This window comes from Tamandua tetradactyla, chromosome 9 (genome assembly GCF_023851605.1).
Source record: "Tamandua tetradactyla isolate mTamTet1 chromosome 9, mTamTet1.pri, whole genome shotgun sequence".
NCBI classification, from domain to species: domain Eukaryota; kingdom Metazoa; phylum Chordata; class Mammalia; order Pilosa; family Myrmecophagidae; genus Tamandua; species Tamandua tetradactyla.
The window spans coordinates 267,069-287,816 of NC_135335.1; the positions used below are offsets into that span (position 1 = coordinate 267,069).

General features: G+C 59.6%; 1 protein-coding gene across 2 annotated transcripts; it reads right to left on the reverse strand.

Moving 5' to 3' along the window:
• Positions 1-218: 218 nt before the first annotated feature.
• ANO9 (anoctamin 9) lies at positions 219-19,616 on the reverse strand. Of its 2 annotated transcripts, XM_077115225.1 has the most exons (23): positions 19,561-19,616; positions 15,245-15,289; positions 14,997-15,119; positions 14,778-14,899; positions 13,931-13,977; positions 13,746-13,804; positions 13,604-13,674; positions 13,171-13,305; positions 12,907-13,003; positions 12,583-12,643; positions 12,402-12,484; positions 12,211-12,315; positions 11,906-12,070; positions 11,780-11,816; positions 11,554-11,665; positions 3,318-3,375; positions 2,758-2,855; positions 2,543-2,676; positions 2,306-2,458; positions 1,712-1,859; positions 1,114-1,215; positions 945-1,038; positions 219-814 (listed from the first exon to the last, which is right to left on the reverse strand). In XM_077115225.1, the coding sequence occupies exons 1-23, from the start codon at positions 19,564-19,566 to the stop codon at positions 617-619; spliced, it is 2,253 nt and encodes a 750-aa protein (XP_076971340.1). In that variant the 5' UTR covers positions 19,567-19,616; the 3' UTR covers positions 219-616. The 2 variants fall into 2 exon arrangements, with proteins under 2 accessions (XP_076971340.1, XP_076971341.1); XM_077115226.1 differs by lacking the exons at positions 13,931-13,977; positions 15,245-15,289; positions 19,561-19,616 and having other exon boundaries at positions 14,997-15,107.
• Between the last annotated feature and the right edge of the window lie 1,132 nt (positions 19,617-20,748).

Here is a 20,748-nt window from a genome sequence, read left to right on the forward strand (position 1 = left end):
TGAGCCTGGAGGTTCTGCCCCTGCTCCCCTAGGCCTCCCCTTACTCCAGGAAGCCTTACTTGATCCCCAGCCCTCCCTGTACCTCACACTTCCCTGGCCACCTCCAAGCTCCAGGTGCAGGGAGGGAGGGCCTGGGAGGAAGCCCCCCAGGGCAGCACCTGGCGGCCTCTCTTGGCCCTTGCTGGCTCTGGGCCCAGGACACCTGCCTCCACCGGACACTCTGTCTCTACAGCACGTAGGCTTCCAAACAACACAAACGATTTTATTTTATTACAGAATGTATGGCTGGCTGAGAGGCCAGAGGGGCATCATTCGCCCCCTGTCCAGCAGGGCAGAGGTGTGGCAGGGCCTGGCCAGCTCCCGCCAGGGCCCTGATAGGTTTATTCATTAGAAAAATGGGCCTGGGGCCCTGCACTGTGCTGCCTGGGGGCCCCCGACCCCCAGCTCTAAGATAGCAGCCCCAGTCCCTGGTCCTGGGAGAAAAATGGGTCAGGGGGCCACCAAGAGTTCATGTCAGGGCTGCACAGGCCTTGCAGATCCCATACCCTTCCCACCCCACAGCCACCGGGGGGGGGGGGGGGGTGCTCGGATGCTCAGCTCTGGCCGGCTGCAGCCCCTATACATCCGTGCTCCTACAGCTGGGGCTGGAGTGGGGCGTGGCTGGGGAGGAGCGGGCCTCGCCCGGCCCCTGCCCCCTGAACCACATCTTGGCCAGGAGTCTCTCGTACTTCTCCTCCAGGACCTTGTTCTTCACCGACTGAGGGACGTCAGGCACAAGCCAGGCGGCGATGAACTTAATGCACAAGGCCACGTGCTGGGGGCCAGGGGTCAGGGGTCAAGGGAGGCCTAGCCAAGGCCAGGGCTGAGCGGGGAGGCTGGGCAGGGATTTCGCGGTTGGGAGCCAGGCAGGAGGGCCCCGCCCGCGACCCCTGGCTGCGGCCCACCTGGAAGACAATGACAAAGGCCAGGCGGATGGCTAGGAGAACCCAGAACTGCTCGGAGAGGTTGTAGTCGGAGGCATTGCGGTAGTCGCGGTACCTGGGGTGGGAACACGCACGGGGTTGGCAGGGGGCTTCCAGAGGGCTGGCCGAGCGTGGGGTGGGGGCTGCAAACCTGCACTCTGTGACATTCTCCAAGCCTTCCAGCTGGACGGGGTCCCTGAGGTCCTTGGTGTAGAACACGGACAGGCTGTGGTTAACGTAGCCTGTGAGGCAGCTGCGGGCAGAGGGCGTGGGCAGGAGTGGGCTGCAGGGGGCCTGCACTCAGCAAGGAGGGGTGGCTGCTCTCGGGCACTGCCAGACCCTCCAGGCTCCCCTGCTGCGTCCTGCACAGCAAGCTGGAAGCCAGGAGTCCTGGGATCCCCGGGATGGGAGCACGCCCCAGACCTCCTCCCTCCTTCCCCATGTGGAAGATGGCATACTGGTGGGGGAGGGTGCAGGGGGCCTGCACTGAGTGGAGAGACTGGGGGATGTGGGGGGTCTTGCGGAGCACCCCCTGGGGGTGAGTCTGACAGCAAGGCCTGACCGGGCAGACCCACATGGCGGAAGCGGAGAAAGCCGAGCCTCCCCCGACCCCCTCCCCACCCCGTGATGTCTGCCCTGAAGCCCCTGGGCCTGGGCCCCTCAGAACCGGGCAGTCCCCTGGGGCCCAACTGTGCCCGGGCCAGGATTTCCCAGAGATCCCTGGCAGCAGAGGCTCTGGGTGCCCTCACTTGACGCCAGGCTGGGCCCCATGTTGGCAGGGGCCGTAGCGGTACTTGTAGACGACACGGGGGATGAACTCGGATGTAAAGGCGATGACTGCCCCATTGGTGATGACGGTCAGCACGCCTATGGCCTCCAGCAGTTGCAGCCAGGTCCCTGGGCCAAGCTTGGGGTGAGTGCACCCAGCCTGCAGTCCGAGCGGCAGCCCCCAGCCCAGACCCCCAGGCAACTCCCGTCTGTTCCACCTCTTGGGGGCCCCTCAGGGTGAGAACCCTTTAATCTGGGGCCCCTAGAGCTCTCCACGCCTATCCCAGCATCTCTGGGGCTGGATGGAGTCACCTCGCTCAGTTCCTGCCCCAGTGGCTGGGCACATCCCCAGGCCCACCCTGGGGGGGGGGGGGGAGTTCCCCCTGGGTGGGGGAGGCAGCAAAGTCCACCTAGTCCTGACTCCTACTGGGGGCTGAGTTCCCCCAAGGCCAGCTTCCATCCCAGGCAGACCCGGGCAAGGGCTTGTGAGGGCTGTGCCTACTGGGAGAAACATCATTTCCACGGCTGAGGTGGTGAGAGTCCCTGGAGCATGTCCACCCCGTCGGGCCGCTCACCGATGTCCTTGGCCTTGCGCGGCACGAGACGCCGCTGCAGCCGGAGCATCTTGATGGCGTCCAGCCGGATCTCCACGAGGTTGCTGAGGAGCGCGAGCAGCGGGGCCAGCGGGAAGGCGGCCACGAAGATGGTGGTGAAGCCGTACTGGATCACTGCAGGGCCGGGGCAGTCACGCCGGCTGGAGGACCCTCCCGCCCCGCCCCCGCCCGCCCGCGCCCCGCCCCGCCCGCGCGCACTCATCTCCATGAACTCGTCGAACAGGCTGAAGATGTGCACGGAGTTGAGCAGGTAGTTGCGCTGCCACTCACGCAGCACCGCGTCCCCGCGCGCGCACCCCCGCCTCCAGAGCCGCAGCCGGAGCGCCAGCCACCTGCGGGCAATGCGGGCCGGTAGGGACCGGATCTCGGGAGCCCGGGAGCGGGACGGGCGCTGGGGGCGGGGTGCTGCTCACGGGCCCAGGTACTCCATGCAGTTGCTGAGCGTCTGCTTCAGACCCATGATGACGGCCATCTGCACCGACAGGTCCATCATGCAGCCGCTGGGGTGACACTGCGGGGGGGGGGGGCATCATGCAGCCGCGGGGGCGGCACTGCGGGGGGGATCGTGCAGCCCCAGGGGCGGCACTGCGGGGCGGGGGGTTGGGAGGGGCTGGGGGGGAGGAGGGGAGGAGGCTCCAGGAGGGGGTTTACAGATGGGGGGTGTTCCCAAAGTCAGCGGGTATCTCTTGTGGACGCTCCCCAGGCACAGCCTCAGGCTTCCTCCCAGGTCTCCAAGCCCAGCCGTGCTGTCCTGCTCCTCCCTGCCTTCCCCCACCCCTCTTACCCCTTCCCCCCACCCCTTCCCCCAATGGCTCCCCTTGCCTGCAGGCGCACCCGGCCCAGCTCCTGCCGGGTGGATCTCCTTCCCTGGGCTGGGGTCTCCACACCCAGCGCCCCCCTCTCAGAGCAGCCACGTGTCCTGTGACCCCTCCCACCCCGGGCACCGGCAGTGCGGCCTCAGGGACAGACTGACCTCCTCCAGCTTCCACTGGCCCGCCAGGCGCACGGTCCTGCCGGGGTGGCCGTTGATCCTGGGAGGGAGGGGAAAGGAAAAGGGAAGTAAGCCAAGCCGAGCCCGCAGGTCGGGTGTGTGCACACTCTGCCCGCAGCCACAGACGAGGAAATCACTGTCAGAGACACCGGGAAAAACAAAACGGCCAGTGGAACTCCCAGAAACTCGGGAAACCCGCTTGGAGAAAAGTACGGCCTCTCTGCAGAGCAGGGGACCTTGAACGAGGACCCTGATCTCGGGCAGAAGGACCCCCTCTGTGTCTGGGACACGGGGCTGGCCGCCGGCACAGAGGGCCGGGCCTGGGCACCCAGCTGACCGTGGAGGGACGGAGGTCCTTCAGGGGTCCAGGAGGCCCAGGAGGGAGATCCGGAGAGATGCAGCCCAAGGACAGCAGCCTGAGGCCCGAGGGTGAGCTGGGGACTGAGGGCCACTGCTGGGCCTCACGGGCACAGCCGGCCTGCAACACCCTGACCTGAGCCCGGCCCCGTCAGACCTCCGGCCTCCAGAACTGGAAGGTATAAACAAATCTGTGGAGGTAAGAGAGTGAGCTCGTGGGAACTTCTCACGCAGACACGTGCAAACCCATGGTTACGGTGTCCGTGCCGCCTCTCCCTAAAAAAATGTGCAATCTTCAGATAAGGTAAATTCCTGGGAATTTTGTGGTACTTGATAAAATGACTCCAAAATTCATCTAGAAGAATAAATGTCTATAAGTAAAGTTAAAAAAGCAAAACAAAAGAATAAGGGATCGCAGCTGGCACCATCAGACAGTGTGCTGGTTTGAAATGATATATGAACCCTAGAAAAGCCATGTTTTAATCCTAATCCCACTTTGTAAAGGCAGCCATGTCTTCTAATCCCTATTTGTTAAACTGGATTAGGTGATGACATGTCTCCACCCATTCGGGTGGGTCTTGATTAGTTTCTGAAGCCCTATAAAAGAGGGGACATTTTGGAGAATGAAGGAGATTCAGAGAGAGCAGAGAATGCTGCAGCACCATGAAGCAGAGAGTCCATCAGCCAGCGCTTTGGAGATGAAGAAGGAAGACACCTCCCAGGGAGCTTCATGAAACAGGAAGCCAGGAGAGAAAGCTAGCAGATGATACTGTGCTCGCCATGTGCTCTTCCAGATGAGAGAGAAGCCCTGACTGTGTTCACCATGTGCCTTCTCAGGTGAGAGAGACCCTGAACTTCATCGGCCTTCTTGAACCAAGGTATCTTTCCCTGGATACCTTTGGTTGGACATTTCTATAGACTTGCTTTAATTGGGAAATTATCTCAGCCTTAGAACTGTAAACTAGCAACTTATTAAATTCCCCCTTTTAAAAGCCATTCCGTTTCTGGTATATTGCATTCAGGCAGCTAGCAAACTAGAACAGACAGTAAGGCATAAAGCAAAAATAGTAGCATAAGGCACTAGCCCTGGAATTAACAGAATCCGTGAAAAATACGAAAATATGTAAGTGAATAATGGAATTTGATATTTGCAGAGAAGGCATTTTTCACTGGGGATGGAGGTTTTGGATTAGCCAGGAAATGGTTTGGGGAGAACCAGCTGACATCTAGAAAACTGCACAAGCTTCCTTCTTGCCCCCTGTGCAAGTAGGTTAGGAAGCAGACTTGAAAGGTTACCTTTCAAAAGCACAGACACCTACACAGACCGTGACCCACTCTAATCTTGAGGGCAACCCCTTTCGAGCATGGCATGGAAAACAGAAACCATAAAGGGACATGCCAGCAAGCCTCGCGACATAAAAATGGGACTTGCCTCCGGAATGGCCTGGACACTGGAGAGGCTTTTCCCTCCTTCCCCCCCGGACCAGAGGCAGCCGCAGCCCCCAGGCCCAAGTCAGACGTCCTGGCCCGAGGTTAGGTGTGGCGACCCCAGGGAGTGGCCAAGCACACTGAGTTGAGGGTAAGGACGTCTGGTTAGGTAGGGTATAGTGACCGTGAGGCAGGTGGGAGCTGCGCTCTGTCAGCTGACCCGCCCAGTGCCTAGGCCTGAGCCCTACGGGCTGGCCACGCTGCCTCCAGCCCCCACGGCACAGCACAACCCCAGTGAACAGAGAAACGGCTCCTCTACGAAATGAGCTCATTAGGGAGCAGATGGGAACTTAAGGGAAAATAACTGACTGAGATCCTCAAGAAATGCTCAAGAAAATACTGCATCTATAAAAAAGAAAAGGAGGCTACAAATGCAAAATGAACAAAAAAACATAAAAAAGAACACTTGGAAATTAAGACTTTAACTGTCAAACTTAAAAAATATGTATCAATAGGCGAAAAGTGAAGGCAAGCTCCCAAATGTAGAACAATGAGACACACAGATGGACTGATAGGAGAGAGGGTAAGAAATAGAGAAGACAAACCCAAGAGAACCAGTAGTTCCATAAACAGACAGCAGGGGAGAAAAAAATCCTGTGAACAGTTATTTAAAAAAAGAAGTACAAGATGAATTTACAGATCTGGAAGGGTTCACCCAGCACAGTGAATGAGGAAAAGACCCACCCAAGACTGTTGCTGGTTTCAAGCGAAGACCCCACAGCCTCTGGATGGAAAAAGATAGGCTGCCTGGGAAAGGACAAAACTCCACTTTTAGGAGAGTGATGCCTTAAAGCTCTGAAGGGAAGACTTTTTGAATACTTTATAATGTGGGTATTTCTGTACCCAGTCCTGTCAATTGTGGAGGAGCAGAATAATGTCATTTTTAGACAGGAGGATTCAGAAATTTTGCTTCCCAAATATACTTTCTTAGACAAATGAGAGCAAAAAGCAAGAAAGAAGGTGGCATAAATACATGGAAACTTGATAACAGGATAAGATTTTGTAGGTTTGTCCAGGTTAGCATGATGCCCTGATAAATCCCAGAACAGTGAATAACGAAGTATTTGTAAAGTTCTCTTGGGGGAATGGAGAGAAAGGGGGGAAAATTCAACTTCCCCATGTGGAGAATTCTTGATATTCTCACAAGCAATGGGGACAACCAAATTAATAGGCTGAGCCCTCGATCTTGGGGTTTGTCCCTATGGAACTTATCCCCGCAAAGGACAGGCTTACCTACTTAAAATTAGGCCTAAGAGTCACCCCCAGAAAACTTCTTTTGTTGCTCAGATGTGGCCTCTCTCTCTCAGCCAACGTGGCAGATGAGCTCACCACCCTCCCCCTGTCTACATGGGACATGACTCCCAGAGGTGTAAACCCTCCTGGCAACATGGGACAGAAATCCTAGAATGAGCTGAGACTCAGCATCAAGGGATTGAGAAAATTTTCTCAACCAAAAGGGGAAAGAGAGAAATGAAACAAAATAAAGTGTCAGTGGCTGAGAGATTTCAAACAAAGTCAAGAGGTTATCCTGGAGGTTATTCTTACACATTCTACAGATATCCCTTTTTAGTTTAGGGTATATTAGAGAGGCTAGAGGGAAGTGCCTGAAACTGTAGAGCTGTGCTCCAGTAGCCATGTTTCCTGAAGATGAAGGTATAATGATATAGCTTTTGCAATGTGTTATGTGATTGTGAAAACCTTGTGTCTGATGCTCCTTTCATCTATGGTATGGACACATGAGTAAAAAGTATGGATAAGAAATAAACAAATAATGGGGGAACAAAGGTTAAAATAAATTGAGTAGATTGAAATACTAGGGAGTGGTTGGGGTATGGTTTGTATGAGTTTTTCTTTTTTCTTTCTTTTGCTGGAGAGATGCAGATGTTAAAAAAATGATCATGGTGATGAATACACAACTATGTGATGATATTGTGAGCCATTGATTGTATAGCATGTCAAGAATGTCTGTATGTCAAGAATGTTTGTATGTTTGTTTGTTGTTTATAATTAAAATATTTTTAAAAATAACATGGACATCAGAATAATATCCTTGTTAATGTTTGTGTAGGCATTATCTTTTATTTCAGAAGACAAGTCTTCTCACTGCTAACAGAAAAACTGTTAAAAATAATTTATTCTTGGGCAGGCCATGGTGACTCAGCAGGCAGAGTTCTTACCTGCCATGCCAGAGACCCGGGTTCAATTCCCAGTGCTGCCCATGCAATTAAAAAAAAAAAAAAGATTTTTTTCTTTCACCATGTGTAAGTAGGGTGCTAAAGCAGTCTAACCTATAGCATAGGAGGTGTTTGGGAATTATTACAGTGGTTAAAGGGATTTTCTGTCCTGTTGCTGGTTAAATTTGTATAGGTAAAATATTATTCATGTATTTAGAAATTTTATAAAATTCCTAAAAATTTGACAATGTTGTCACTGTCCATGTTATATTCTATACTTATCTGTATGATATTAAGTAATGGTATGGTGTTAGCTATGGTTTAGTTACTCTTAAAAAGCTACAGATCACAGAAACAGTCAAATTGTCAGGTACGCTTCTTTGCTCTAATACTTCCTTAAAAGCATTATGTGCTCCATCTTGTGTTGGTTTTTACCAGACTTGGTGTCCCTTGAGTGATGCCTCCAAAAATTTGGGGGTGGGAATCATAACCAGTTATCTGATTTCTATTTTGTCCATTGCTTAAGGTTATTCCTGTTGTCAAAACTGTTCCCCCAAATATGTGTGATATATGCTCATGCATAAAATGCTAAAATGGAGTATATCCTTGTATTTGTATTTTTGTTTTCAACATTGCCAAGGTGCTGTGGGGAATTAAAGTTAACACAGTTAGAAAAATATATAATTATTACAAAGGAAAAAAAAAACTCTATGTGCCCAATTATAGGTCACAGCTCCATCTGTAACAAGGAAAAACTTTAAAAGAAAGGTTGGACAAATAAGATATGTTATATTTTATCTATTAAATAACATAACCCTGGTAAATGTGTAAATGTGAAACAGAACAAAATCTCTACCATGGTTTCTTAATAAAAAACAACTGTCTGATGTTAAAAAAGAAAAGAAAGAAAGAAGGTGGCTTGGGAATCCAACCCAGAAAATGGGCAGAGGGAAGCCCCAGGAAGACAGGCGCCTGGAGAGTGACCAGCAAAAGAGGGGTCCATGCAATAGGTGAGGAGATTGCGAGGCCTGGTCAACCCAGGCCATGATAAAAGCATGCAAGAAAAAAAAAAAAAAGGCAATTAGACAATAAAGAGCTGTAAATAAGGAAATGGCCCAGATATGAGGCCAAGTAATATAGGACAGGATTTTATGGGACTCAAATAAAGGAGAATCCACTTGGCCTTGATGTTAGAAAACTGCTCCTGCAAATAGCCTCAGGGTTGTGACATCGAACTTAAAAAAAGAAGTGCAACCCTATGTCGCTTGTCCCACAGAGGGGTTCGTGTGGGAACGAAAGCACGGAATGTCGGTTTTCAGCTTTTCGAATTTCCTCGTACCAAAGCACAGGCTTAACCAAGGCTGCCGGACCTCCGTGGGAGAATCTGAGCAGCCCTGCTTGCCGGTGCCCGGGCGTGGAGACTGGGAAGGAAGGTGGAGGAGGAGGCCCTGAAGCCTTAAATAAAAGCAAATCTAAGTACTGCCTAAGAGGGGTGGGGAAATAACGATCATCATGTAAAGAGCGAGGGTGACCGGCAGAACTAAAACTAATTTGACTCCCAGATCCTGGGAGATGGGAGAAGGAGATGATGTGCTGACGGGAATAGGTGTGGGCGCGTGGGCGGGTTTGTGTGTGGAGTATGTGGGGGGGGGTGTGGTGGGTGTGCAGGACTGGTGTGAGAGTGTTTGCACGCAGGTAGGTGAGCACACAGGACCAGCAGGGCTGGGGGGACATTGCTTCTGAGGTGTTTCTGCAAAGGGGTGGGGAGATGATTTTTCTTACAAATTCTCGCCTTTTTTTTTTTTTAACCACACGTACTTGGGCTGGTAAGTGGAAGATAAACCCCTGCGGGGAGAGAGCAGCAAAGCAATGTGTGACCCTGCCGAGGCAGCAAGAGGAAAGTAGTTCTGCCCTCCCACTCCCCACGCGGGAATCGCCCAGGAGAGCCCATTACCCCAGAACCAACAGGCAATTTTAGGAGAAGACAAAGGTCGAGGAACACCTGACAGCTGAGCCTCGCTGAGGGTCAACGCCGACACTTTTAAAATGGAAAGACCCCTGCCCCCGAGTGGGCCGTGCAGCGGGATCCCCCCCCAGGCCCCCTCACTGAGCAGGAGCTGGGGAGACCCTGCAGCCACGAGCTGGGCCTCAGAGCCCCAGGCGTGGAGTGGCCGGTGACTGGGTGGGAGGCAGGGCTGCTTCCCACGCCACCCACGTCCCTCGGGACACCAAGGCTGTCTGAGGCCGTGAACAACCAGAGGCCTGGTCATAGGGCCGAGCCGGGGGGCAGCCTCCCTCTCCCGCTGGACACAGGGCACGGATCCACACGCCCCTCCCCCGCTGGACATGGGACACGGATCCACGCCATCCCTCCCCCGCTGGACACAGGACACGGATTCACACGCCCCTCCCCCGCTGGACACAGGACACGGATCCATACCGCCCCTCCCCCGCTGGACACAGGACACGGATCCACACGCCCCTCCCCCGCTGGACACAGGACACGGATCCACACGCCCCTCCCCCGCTGGACACAGGACACGGATCCACACGCCCCTCCCCCGCTGGACACAGGACACGGATCCACACGCCCCTCCCCCGCTGGACACAGGACACGGATCCACACGCCCCTCCCCCGCTGGACACAGGACACGGATCCACACGTCCCTCCCCCGCTGGACACAGGACACGGATCCACACCCCTCCCCCGCTGGACACAGGGCACGGATCCACACGCCCCTCCCCCGCTGGACACAGGGCACGGATCCACACGCCCCTCCCCCGCTGGACACAGGGCACGGATCCACGCCATCCCTACCCCACTGGACACAGGGCACGGATCCACGCCGTCCCTCCCCTGCTGGACACAGGGCACGGATCCACGCCGTCCCTCCCCCGCTGGACACAGGGCACGGATCCACACGCCCCTCCCCCGCTGGGCACAGGGCACGGATCCACACGCCCCTCCCCCGCTGGGCATGAGACCCTGCCCATTAGGCTCCCTCCCGCCCAGCCTGAGTCCCCTTGGCACCGACAGAGCCAGGGGTCCTGAGTGGAGCTCTGGGGGCCACACGCAGCTCAGTTCAGCGCCCAGGGACAGCCCCAGCCGCAGAGACGGAGGGACAGCAGCCGGGCCAGAGTGGAGGAGGTGAGGGGCTCCCAGCACCCGACAGAGCACCCCATCATCACCACCAGCAGAAAGTCCAACGGAACGGTGGAAAATAAAGTTGAGAAAAAAACCCAGAAACTGGGACAATACCACAAAGACATGGAAAGTGTGGAAAAACAAAATCAAAGAAAACTAAGTGGTTGATTCAGACACTCCAATCTACAAACAAATGCCAGGAGGCGGGGCTGGGGGGCCACAGGATCCTGGGGCGCTTTTGCCCTGTGAGGGATCTCCCTGAGGGCTGAGACTACTGTACATTTATGCAGACACAAAGGGGGTTGGCAGGTATTTTCTTCAAGGAACACAGAATGTGAACTCGTAATGTGTGACCTACTGATTTATCCAGAAAGGCTCGTTTTCCTAATGAGGAAGCTGAAGTGAGGGAAGGGTATGTGTGTGTGTGCATGCATCCAGGTATGTGTGTGCGTACACATACCTCCAGGTGTTTGTGCATGCACACAAGTGTGAGTGTATGCATGCATCCAAGTGTGTGTGCATGCATCCAAATGAGTATGTTTGAATGTGTCCAGGAGTATGAATGTGGGTGTGAGTATGAGTCCAAGTGCGTGTGGATAAGTGTGTGTGCCTATGTGAGAGGCCGAGGGTGCGAGTGTGTGTGTTACACAGAGCTTTGTTTATGAAGCTCGGAATTGAAAATGCTGGACACGCCCAGGCTCACACCGTCTCAGGGGCCCTCTGTGCCTTAGCCGCTCACACCTGCGCGGCGAGGGGCTGTTTTTGGCATCCAAAGCAGAGAGAGCAGAGAGCATGATTTATGACGCAAAACCACACATGTCAGCGAGGGCGTGTGCACGCGTGCGGGAAGTGTGGACAGCCCTGGCCACCTGAGCTGCCTCTGTGGGTTCGGGCGGGGGGCGGGGCACGCCGGGCTTCGCCAGGTCTGTGTGGGCTGGTGCTTTCTCTGAGCAAGAGTTAGTTTAAAAATTAGAGAACGCGGGCATTTCCCTTTGTGACAATGGGGAGCTGAGACCGAGGGAGGGGAGGGTGGGAGGGCGCGGCCGCCCCTCACCTGCCCAGGATAAAGGCGATGTAGATGAGCGAGGAGAAGTGCGTGAAGAACTGCAGCACGAAGAACCTGACCGTGAACTTTCTCTCCCGCTCCCGCAGCGTCCTCGGCTGCTCTGCAAGGGGGGCAGTCGAAACCTGCGCCTGCGCCGGGCTGGCCCCGCACCCGCCGGGCCCCGGTTCCAAGACCCCAGCAGGAGCGCCCAGCCCCTGCCCGGCCGCGGGCTTACCTAAGTCACACAGCTTCTGGGCGACATACCGGTTGATCTGTGGGACCGAGCGGGGCTCACACTGGGCCTGGATGCAGCCCCCACCCAGCCGGCCCCTCCACACGCTCCCTCCCAGCGCCCCCACACCTTGGTCATCATCACGATGGTGACATAGTGCACGACGGCCCCGGTGGCCACCACGGCTGTGGTCACCTGCTCCTCCAGGAAGGGCCAGGGGGAGCTCCTGAAGAGGGCGGCGGCCAGGACGCGGTACACCACGAGGAAGTGGGCCAGGCCGATGATAAAGCAGATCTGGGGGCACACAGGGTAAGGGTGGGCACGCCGCGGGGGGTGCACACGAGGTGGGGTCGGGCGGGGGATGGCGGGGGCGGGGGATGTGGGTGCAGGTGGGGGATGTAGGGGTGGGCAGGCCCAGGCGCCCTCGGGCCCACCACAAGCAGGGCCAGCAGGAGCACGGCGGCGCTGCGCAGGAAGGAGTGCTGGTGCAGCCGCAGCTTTTGCTCGGGGCAGCTGACCAGCTCCAGCGCCATTTCCTCCTGCAAGGACACAGGTCAGGCCAGCCCGGAGCAGACGCGTCCCGTCCCAGGTGCTGGCCCTCTGGGTCCCGCCCGTCCCGCCTCACCTGCTCCTCGTCCCACCCGTACAGGTCCCAGTGTAGGACCACGCGGGCTCGCCGCCGTTTCCAGATCTCCAGGAACACCGTGGCTGCCATCCAGGCATGAGGGGTGGGCGTCACATGGTGCCCCTCCGGGATGGGAGTGGCCCCCGCCCCGGGACCCTCGGGGGTGCCCTCAGTGACTCACCCCACAGGGCCATGAAAATGGCAAACAGCACTGTGCCCTCGTTGTCAAAGAGGTGGGTGAGCTGGGGGAGGCAGGCTTGTCAAGGAGGTGGGGGAGTGGGGGAGTCGGGCTTGTCGACGAAGTGGGGGAGTGGGGTAGGGGCCAGGGTTTCCCCTGCCACCCCGTCATCACCCCAGCTGAGAAAAAATAAGCTCTGGATCCACAGGACAGTCTGGCCAGCTCTACAGGTGCATGCCTCAGTTTCCCCATCTGTGGGACCAGTCCAGCCCTTCCATAGGGTGTAATGCGACCTTGGCACGGACCCCTTGCCGAGGGGCAGCCAACCTTGGCGAAGGTGCAGGTGTCAGACAGTCTCTGGAACGTGCGCCCGTGGTCCCCACGAGGACACAGGAGGACATCGTGGGCCTCACAGATCTCCTTGCTGGGGACACAGGACCCAGCTGTGCCGGTCCACCCTGTGCAGGCCGCCCCTGCAGGCTCCTCCCCCTCCGGGCCCCGCCTGCCCCTGCAGGCCCCGCCCCACGCTCCACGCCCCTGCCCTCCCAGCCAACCCCCACAGGCCACGCCCAGTCCCCGCCCCCCACCCACCTGATCTGGCTCGAGGTGAAGAGGGAGAACCCACTCAGGAAGACGACGAGGCCCACCACAGCGGCAGGCACCAGCATGGTGGTGTACCAGCCCAGCCAGGCGAAGTACAGTGCCACCTTCTCCCCAAAGTAGTCCCTGTGGGCACGGCACGGGTGAGGGCCTGAGAGGGCGGCCCCCACCAGGGAGGCGGTGGTGGGCATGTCCACATGCGGGCATGGGGGCACAAGACCTAGGCGCAGCTCCATGCTCTCAGGGTGCAGAAACACCCGTTGGGCGTGAATGGCTGTGGTGGGGGCACAGGTGGTCTAAAGCAGGTACAAACATGTCGTAGGGGCACGAGTCCCCTTGGGGGCTCACAGGTGAGGCTCAGGTGCACCATGGGGAGACAGGTGGGTGTGCTGCAGCATAGGTGGCCTGTTCTGAGCCGTCTTACCTGATGTCATCAATGGGCTGCTTGCAGAAAATGCTTCTCCACTGGGCCCATCTCTGCAGGGCCTTGTCTTCCTGGGTGCAGGGGGGGCACTGAGAACCTCCTGCCCCCAGGCCCACCCCCCAGGCCCAGCCCAGCCTCTCACCTTGTGGAGGGGGAAACTGATCTCAAAGACTCCTTCCTTCACCAAGTCATTGAAGGTGTCTGGTGGCCACAGGGCATCAGCAGGTCAGATAGGTGTGCAGGAGCCCTGCAGCCCCCTCCCAGCACCCCCTCGCCCCCCAGCCACTGGGCCCACCACCTGCCCCCCTGCCAGGGTCCTCTCCTTACGCCCGTCTGCCGTCTTGCTATTCAGGACAGAATGGACAATACGGATTCTGAAATACCAGACCTGCCACTCAGGGTGGTCCCGCAGGCCTGATGCCCCAGGTCTGACCCCCAGGTCCTGAGCCCAGACCCTTCACTCCCCTCTCCTGCATCTGCCTCGGTGCCCTCAGCCCTGCTCCCGTCTCTCCCAACCCCCTACCCTAACTTCCAAGAGCAAGGCCTCTGGAGCCCCCAGTGCCCGGACACCATCGTAAACCTGCATGCATGTGACGGCTCTTTATGCCCATTGGGCCACCTGCCAGTGGGGAGACTGAGGCCCAGAGAGGTTGAGCACCTGCCCAGGACACCCAGCTCCCAGCACCCTCTTGAGAGACCAGCCCCTGGATGCCTGGGTCCCCTCCCGTGAGCCCACCCTCCTCCACAACCTGCTGCTCCCACTCCCATCTCTGGTGCCCGGACTCATCTGCCCCTCAGGCCAGCCAGGAGCCCCTTGTTGCCAGGTTCCAGACCCATTCTTTGCTGAGCCAGGGAGCAGGCCCTGGGGAGCTCTGAGGGGCCCTGGAAGGCAGGGAACCCCCACTGAGCTCAAGGGCAGCGCGGGGGTGGGGTGTTGGGGGAGTGTGGGCCTGGGGTTCCCGGCTTGGTCTCCCGAAGGATGGGGGGCAAGGTGTTTCCTGTTGGCTTTGGGGACATTGTGGGGAAGAGGCCAGGACCCGGGAGGGGCGCCGGGGTCCTGGGGAGCCGTTGGGGTCGGTCGTGGCCCCCACCGCTGTGCTTGTGACCCTCTCACCCCGGGCGCTTAGACCCCACCCTCCCTCGTCGACCGGCCTGCGGGTGCGCGGGGGCTCACCGCGTGGTGGCCTCGACGGCGGGGGCGGGGCCATCGGGTTGCACGAGGAGTGCGCGGTACAGGGCGCAGCGCGAGCGGTCGGCGCGGATCCCAAAGAATAGCTGCTCGGGGTCCTCCACCACCTGCGAGGGGCGCGCGTGAGACCCCCTCCCCCTGGGCGCGCTCAGCTCCGCAGCGGGGCACCGTGCCGCCCGCCGCCCCGCCCACCGCCCCGCCCACCGTGACGTGCAGGCCCTTGGTCCTCAGCGCCTCCAGGAACCGCTGCCGCTGCTCGTCCCGCCTGGCGCTTCTCCGGGCCTGGTCAGCCACCAGGACGTAGTCCCACGGCTCCGAGCCCCGGGCCTGCGGGACGAGGTGACCGGGGTCCGACACCCGGCAGCAGGGCTGGGGGCTGGGGGCAGGGCGGGCGCGGGTGGAGGCTGGGCGCGCGGGAGGGACGGGGTCCTGCCAGGGCCAGGGGCGCTCACCTCCCCGGTGCCAGCCGGCATCAGTGGAAAGCTGTCCTCTTCTCCCTGGGGGGCAGAGAGGGATGGACACCTGCAGGTGGGACAACGGGCTCCTCCAGGGTAAGACGGAGAGCTGGGGCGCAGGCGGCCAGGGGCCCCGTGGCCGTCAGTGCTCTGGTGAGCCCAGGTGGGGTGCGCCAGGCTGCAGCGAGAGGGGAGGGGGCCGAGGCGGCAGGGTGTGTGCAGAGCGCCTGCGAGTCAACGCCCCAACCCGAGCGGCGGGCAAAAGGGCCGCGACCCCACAGCAGAGGCGCAGGGCGGGGAGGCGTCCCCACGCCTAGACCTGCCGACGCCCGCGTGGCGTTGGCGGGAGCTCGGGAACCCCCGGGTGGTGGTGAACGGGAGGTGTCCCTGCATCCACGCGGCCGCGAGTCTCCGTCGAATGTGCAGACGCCTCGCGGGAGACGCCGGGTCCCTCACAGGGGCCGCCCGGACCGGGACAGTGAGAACACGCCCCGCGCCTGGGGAAAGGCCGGTCCCGCCTGAATGCCTGTGCGGCTGGGGCCAAAGTCCCCTCCTAGCCCGTGGTGGGGCCCCCCCTCCTCCGGAGAGACCGGGGCAGGCTCCTCCCAACCCGCTCAAGGGGAAGGCCATGGGCACCCACGAAACCAGGGGGGGTGGCCACGGGCACCCACAAAACCAGGGGGGGTGGCCACGGGCACCCACAAAACCAGGGGGGGCGACCACGGGCACCCACAAAACCAGGGGGGGCGACCACGGGCACCCACGAAACCAGGGGGGTCAGCCCCCGGCACCTGACACTCCCTGGCACCCAATAACCCCTGGAAGTGTCCAGGCCAAGGACAAAGGAGCAGCTGCCCCTGGCAGGGGTGCTGAGGAGTCCAGAGCCCAGGGAACGGTGGGGGCTGCCGGCTCCCTCGGGCACAGGCCCTGGCCGGGAGGCCACTAGCACACCCTTTTTTCAAATGAAAAGGTAAAAAGCCCCGAAATGGCGAAGCATCCCCTGGCAGACTAGCATGTGCCAAGGGTGCGTGGTGGGGAAGAAGGAAGAGGGGCGGGGCCCATGGGTCTCGTGCTCTCAGGAAGGAGGCAGACAGACAGACAGACAGACAGAGGAGGCATCGCAGCCTCAGCGGTTGTGGAGGAGCCATAGGGACCCGCTGGAACCAGGTCAGCCGCTGGGAGGGCGCCAACCTCTGCCAGCTGCGGGCTGGACGGTGTCGGCCCCACTGCGTGTGTGGTGTCGAGGGTGCGGGGACTGACCGGCAGCTTCCGGGGGGACAGGAACCCCCACCCACGTGGGGTGGGAGCCGACGCCCTGCCCACTTCGCCTCCCACCATGACAAGCCCCCACGGAATTTCAAGCTCCCCGACAGGCTAGCAGGTTTGGGTGCCACCATCCACTGACAGCCCCTCCCTTCAGGGTCCCCCAGACCCCTCCCTACACAGGCACCTTCCATACAGCCCCAAGGGGGGTCTCTGCTGCATCCATTCTTCTCCCCACCTGTATCCTCTCCTTCCCCGACCTGCCGCCTCCACATGGGTTGCCCAGCCAGAGTGACAAGACACCTCCCTGCACGGGACACGCTTAGACTACACAACCCTAAACAGAGCTATCTGAAACGTACATGGAGCTTTAAGTCCTGTCTTTTGCATGTTTGTTTTTATGTTTTTGTTAAATCTGGCGCGTGTACTCCACTCCCAGGTGGGCAGAAGCACCCCCTCCCTGCTCACACAGCGCCCAGCTCACTCCCCTTCACATCCCTCGCCCCACCTCTGCCAGGAACTCTGGGAAATCCAACCAGAGGGTGTCAGCCTCAAAGCAGCAGCACCACAGTGGCAGCAGAAAACTGGGTGCTACGCCCGCTTCCAGGCCCCACAGCAAGTCCGGGTGCCGCTCCAGGGAGTGGGCAGCCACCACCAGCCCACAGGGACCCCTAGATGCCCGTCATGTGGCCCCGCCCCTCCCCTACTGCGATTCCTGTGCTCAGGTGTGGCCCCAGCGCCCGGTCCCTGGGTGGCGGGTCTGGAGAAACCTGCCCTTCACCCACAGGCCTGCAGCGGCCTCCAGGCAGGGCGCCACGGTTGCAGAACAGGGAAAGCCCCCAGGCGGGCGGGGGCCTCGGGTCGCACCCTCCTGTGCCCCTGCAGTGCTCATGAATCGTGCTGAAAGAATGAGTCTGGTCACTCCCAGGCTGGTAAAGCGTGCGCAACCCCACATGCTGGGCGAGGGCCCTGGGTCTCCCCGCCCCCAGGACCAGGGCTGAGGCAGAAAGACTGGAGGACAAGCAGGGATGGAACTGGGACCCCAGGGCCTGCAGGGGCAGGCAGGGGGCAAGGGCAGCATCCCCAGGGGACCCCCTCGAGGGCTGCCACGGGGATGCCCAATGGCACTGCCACCATGGGAGCCGTGCGGCAGTGCCCCACGAAGCTAAGGTCACCCGGCCTTTGGCTTGGGTCCAGGCCCTGGAGGAAGGTGGACAGGGGACCTGGACAGACGTGCATGTCCCCGTGTTCATTGCAGCAGCTGACGCAGTCACCACGAGGTGGAAGCCCCCCAAGTGCCCGCCCGCAGGTGAAGGACAGACGCCACGCGGGCGCCCACGTCGTGGAGTCTTATCCGGCCATAGGAGAACAGAAGTCGTGGCGTCACGCTAGAGGGGTTGAGCCACCGCACAGAGCAGGAGGATGGGCAGCCCGTGAGGACGGTGGTGGCCCCTGCTCGGTACGAAGTCTGAGGACAGCCAATTTGTAGAGACAGAGAGTAGATCCGAGGTTACCAGGGGAGGGGGCAGGCGGGGGAGGTGTGGGCTGGTGGGTGCAGGTGCTACACATTTTGGAAATTGTTAAGTAAAGTTCATAACAATGTCGTAAAAGGCTTAAGTGTGGGGCTGTCCCTGCCGGGCCCCGGAGTGGATGCAGGCCCTGAGCCACAGACTCGCCCAGGGCACAGCTGCTGAGCCGTACCCGGTCCTCCTGGGTGCCCCTCTTGCCTCAGTCCATCTGTCCATCCCTTCCCTCAGACTGTCATCTGGCCGTCCAGCCCCCGATGTGCACTGAGGGTGCGGCCCCCTGTGCCTGGGCCTCATGGGGCAGTGCTGGCACCGCTGAGCTCCTGGGCACCTGGGAATGACACCCCGCCTGCGGCAAGGCCGAGCAGGTGGCTGTGTGGTGGGAACAGGTAGGCGGGATAGGGTACAGGGGCTGCAGTGCAGCCTGGGGGGCAAGCAGGAGTCAGGAGGCAGATGCTGGGGGCAGCTTTCCAGGCAGAGGGAAATGTGTGCACAGGTCCCAGGAGGCAGGGTCCAGACTTCTGGGTACTTGGTAGTTACTCTTCCTGGCAACACAGTACTCAGCCCCTCTGAGGACTCAGTGCTTACTACTCCCAGAGACTCAGTACTTGAGCACTTTCGGGGACTGGGTAGTTGCTATTCCCAGTGACTCAGCACTTCCAGGTACTTGATAATAACTACGCCTACTCCCAGGGACTCAGTAGTCCGCAGCACTTCAGCTCTGTAGGAGTGCAGACAGCAAGCAGAAGGGAGCTGCCAGTGGGTGAGGCTGAGGGACTGGCATAAGTCAGATTCCGAGGGCTGCTGGGCTGCTGGGAGCTTGGACTTCAGCCCCGGCAGTAGGGAGCCACGAAAGGGAGTTGAGCAGGGGGGCATGCTCAGACCAGCAGAAGCGGCTCAAGTCAGCCCCCCTGTCTGCACCTGCCCTTTGCCAAAGCTGGTTCTCTGCCTTAGCGCCGCGCAGTCCGTGCAACCCCAGCCAGCCCAGCTGGCTCCAGCCCAGGAGGAGGCTGCTGGGGCGCTTGGGAGCCGGGGAGGTCTGCTGGCGCCAGGCCTGGGGCTGCAGCTGCTCTGGGGGTCGGGGAGGGGGGCGCAGGGGCGGGCGGAGGCAGCAGCTCCGGGAGGGCGGCGCCCGGAATCACAGGGGCCCAGTGGGCGGCAGTGGCACCCCTGTGCCCGCCGCCCGACTCCGCTTCCCCCCCAACCTTCCCCAGTGGCGCAGGGGCTGGGCAGGCCAGGGCCAGGGTCCCAACTCCACACCCTGCACAGGGGGCCTGGGCCCCCACTCTCGCCACGCCTTCAGCCTGAGGACCCCTGCCGCCAGCCCCTTCCCCCATCCCCCTCCCCCCTCCCCCCCGCGCTCCTTTCTCAGCCTCTGTAGGCTTTGGTCACCATCACTTCGGGGTGCTGGGCTGCGGGGACCCCTCCCCCACCCCAAACCGAAGCACCCTGCGCTTTCCAGGGCATGATGGCAGGGCCGCCGGGAGAGGCCACCGGGAGGGGGTGCCGGCCACAGGGGCTCACCTGCATGCTGGGGAGAGCGCGCCGAGGCCAGGGACGTGTCAGTGCTGGGAGCTTGCCACCTGACTTCCGTATGGGCCTCACCCTTCTCTCCCTCCCGGCCCCTCCCTCCTCTTCCGCCCCTCCTCCTCTGCTCCCCCTGCCTCACCCTGCCCCTCTTCCTGGTCCTTCCTTTGCCTGGGAGCAGCCGGGAGGGGTGGGCAGTAAGTTCCCGGGCCTCAAAAGACCTTCCTTGGGCAGGGAGCACAGGTGCAGGTAGTTCCAGGGGCTGGGGGGGGCAGGATGGTCCCTAGGCCTGGGGCCTCCCCGAGCACCCCATGACCCTCCACAGGGGGCCTCACCTCAGGGGTGGGGGTTGACTGAACCCCCCTGGGTTGAGGTAGCTCCAAAGCTGTGCTCTGCGGGCGGGGGGGGGGGGGGCCAGGAGGGGCCTCTGCAGTGAAGATCCCACCCCACCTGGGTACCGTGCTCACCCCCTACCCCATGCCCTCTGGCCATGGCTCCAGGACATCCCTTTCCCACCTCCAGGCCCCTCGCCCCCACCTGCTCCAGCCTCAATACTTGGAGAAGAAACTGAAGTACAAAAGTTGAGGAATAAGACAGACCTTCAATATCGAACTTTGGGGTCTTCTCCTACCTGCCCGTTGTCCTGAACACGTCTGTCCATCCTAAGGGGCCAAGAGAACCTGCAGAGGGTGCTGGTCACACATGGCACAGCATGTAATGCAGCTGGGGTCCGGGAACACCCACGGGATGGGGGGGGGCAGGGGGAGGAGCAGATGGGGGGGCCCGTGGGCGCCCAGCCTCCCTCTCCTGCCGTTCAGACCAGAGCTGGCAAGTGCTTGCCCTGGGCTCCCTGCCCCCATTCCTGGTTGGGGGACCCTAGGCTGGCTCTGACAGAGGCCGGGTCCAGAACTGACCGCTGAGGTAGTGTGCTGGTTTGAAAGGATGTATGTCCCCTAGAAAAGCCATGTTTTAATCTAAATCCTATTTCGTAAAGGCAGAATAACCCCTATTCAAAACTGTATGTTTGAATCTGTAATTAGATCATCTCCCTGGAGATGTGATTTAATCAAGAGTGGTTGTTAAACTGGATTAGGTGGAGGCGTGTTCCCACCCATTTGGGTGGGTCTTGATTAGTTTCTGGAGTCCTATAAAAGAGGAAACATTTTGGAGAATGAAGGAGACTCA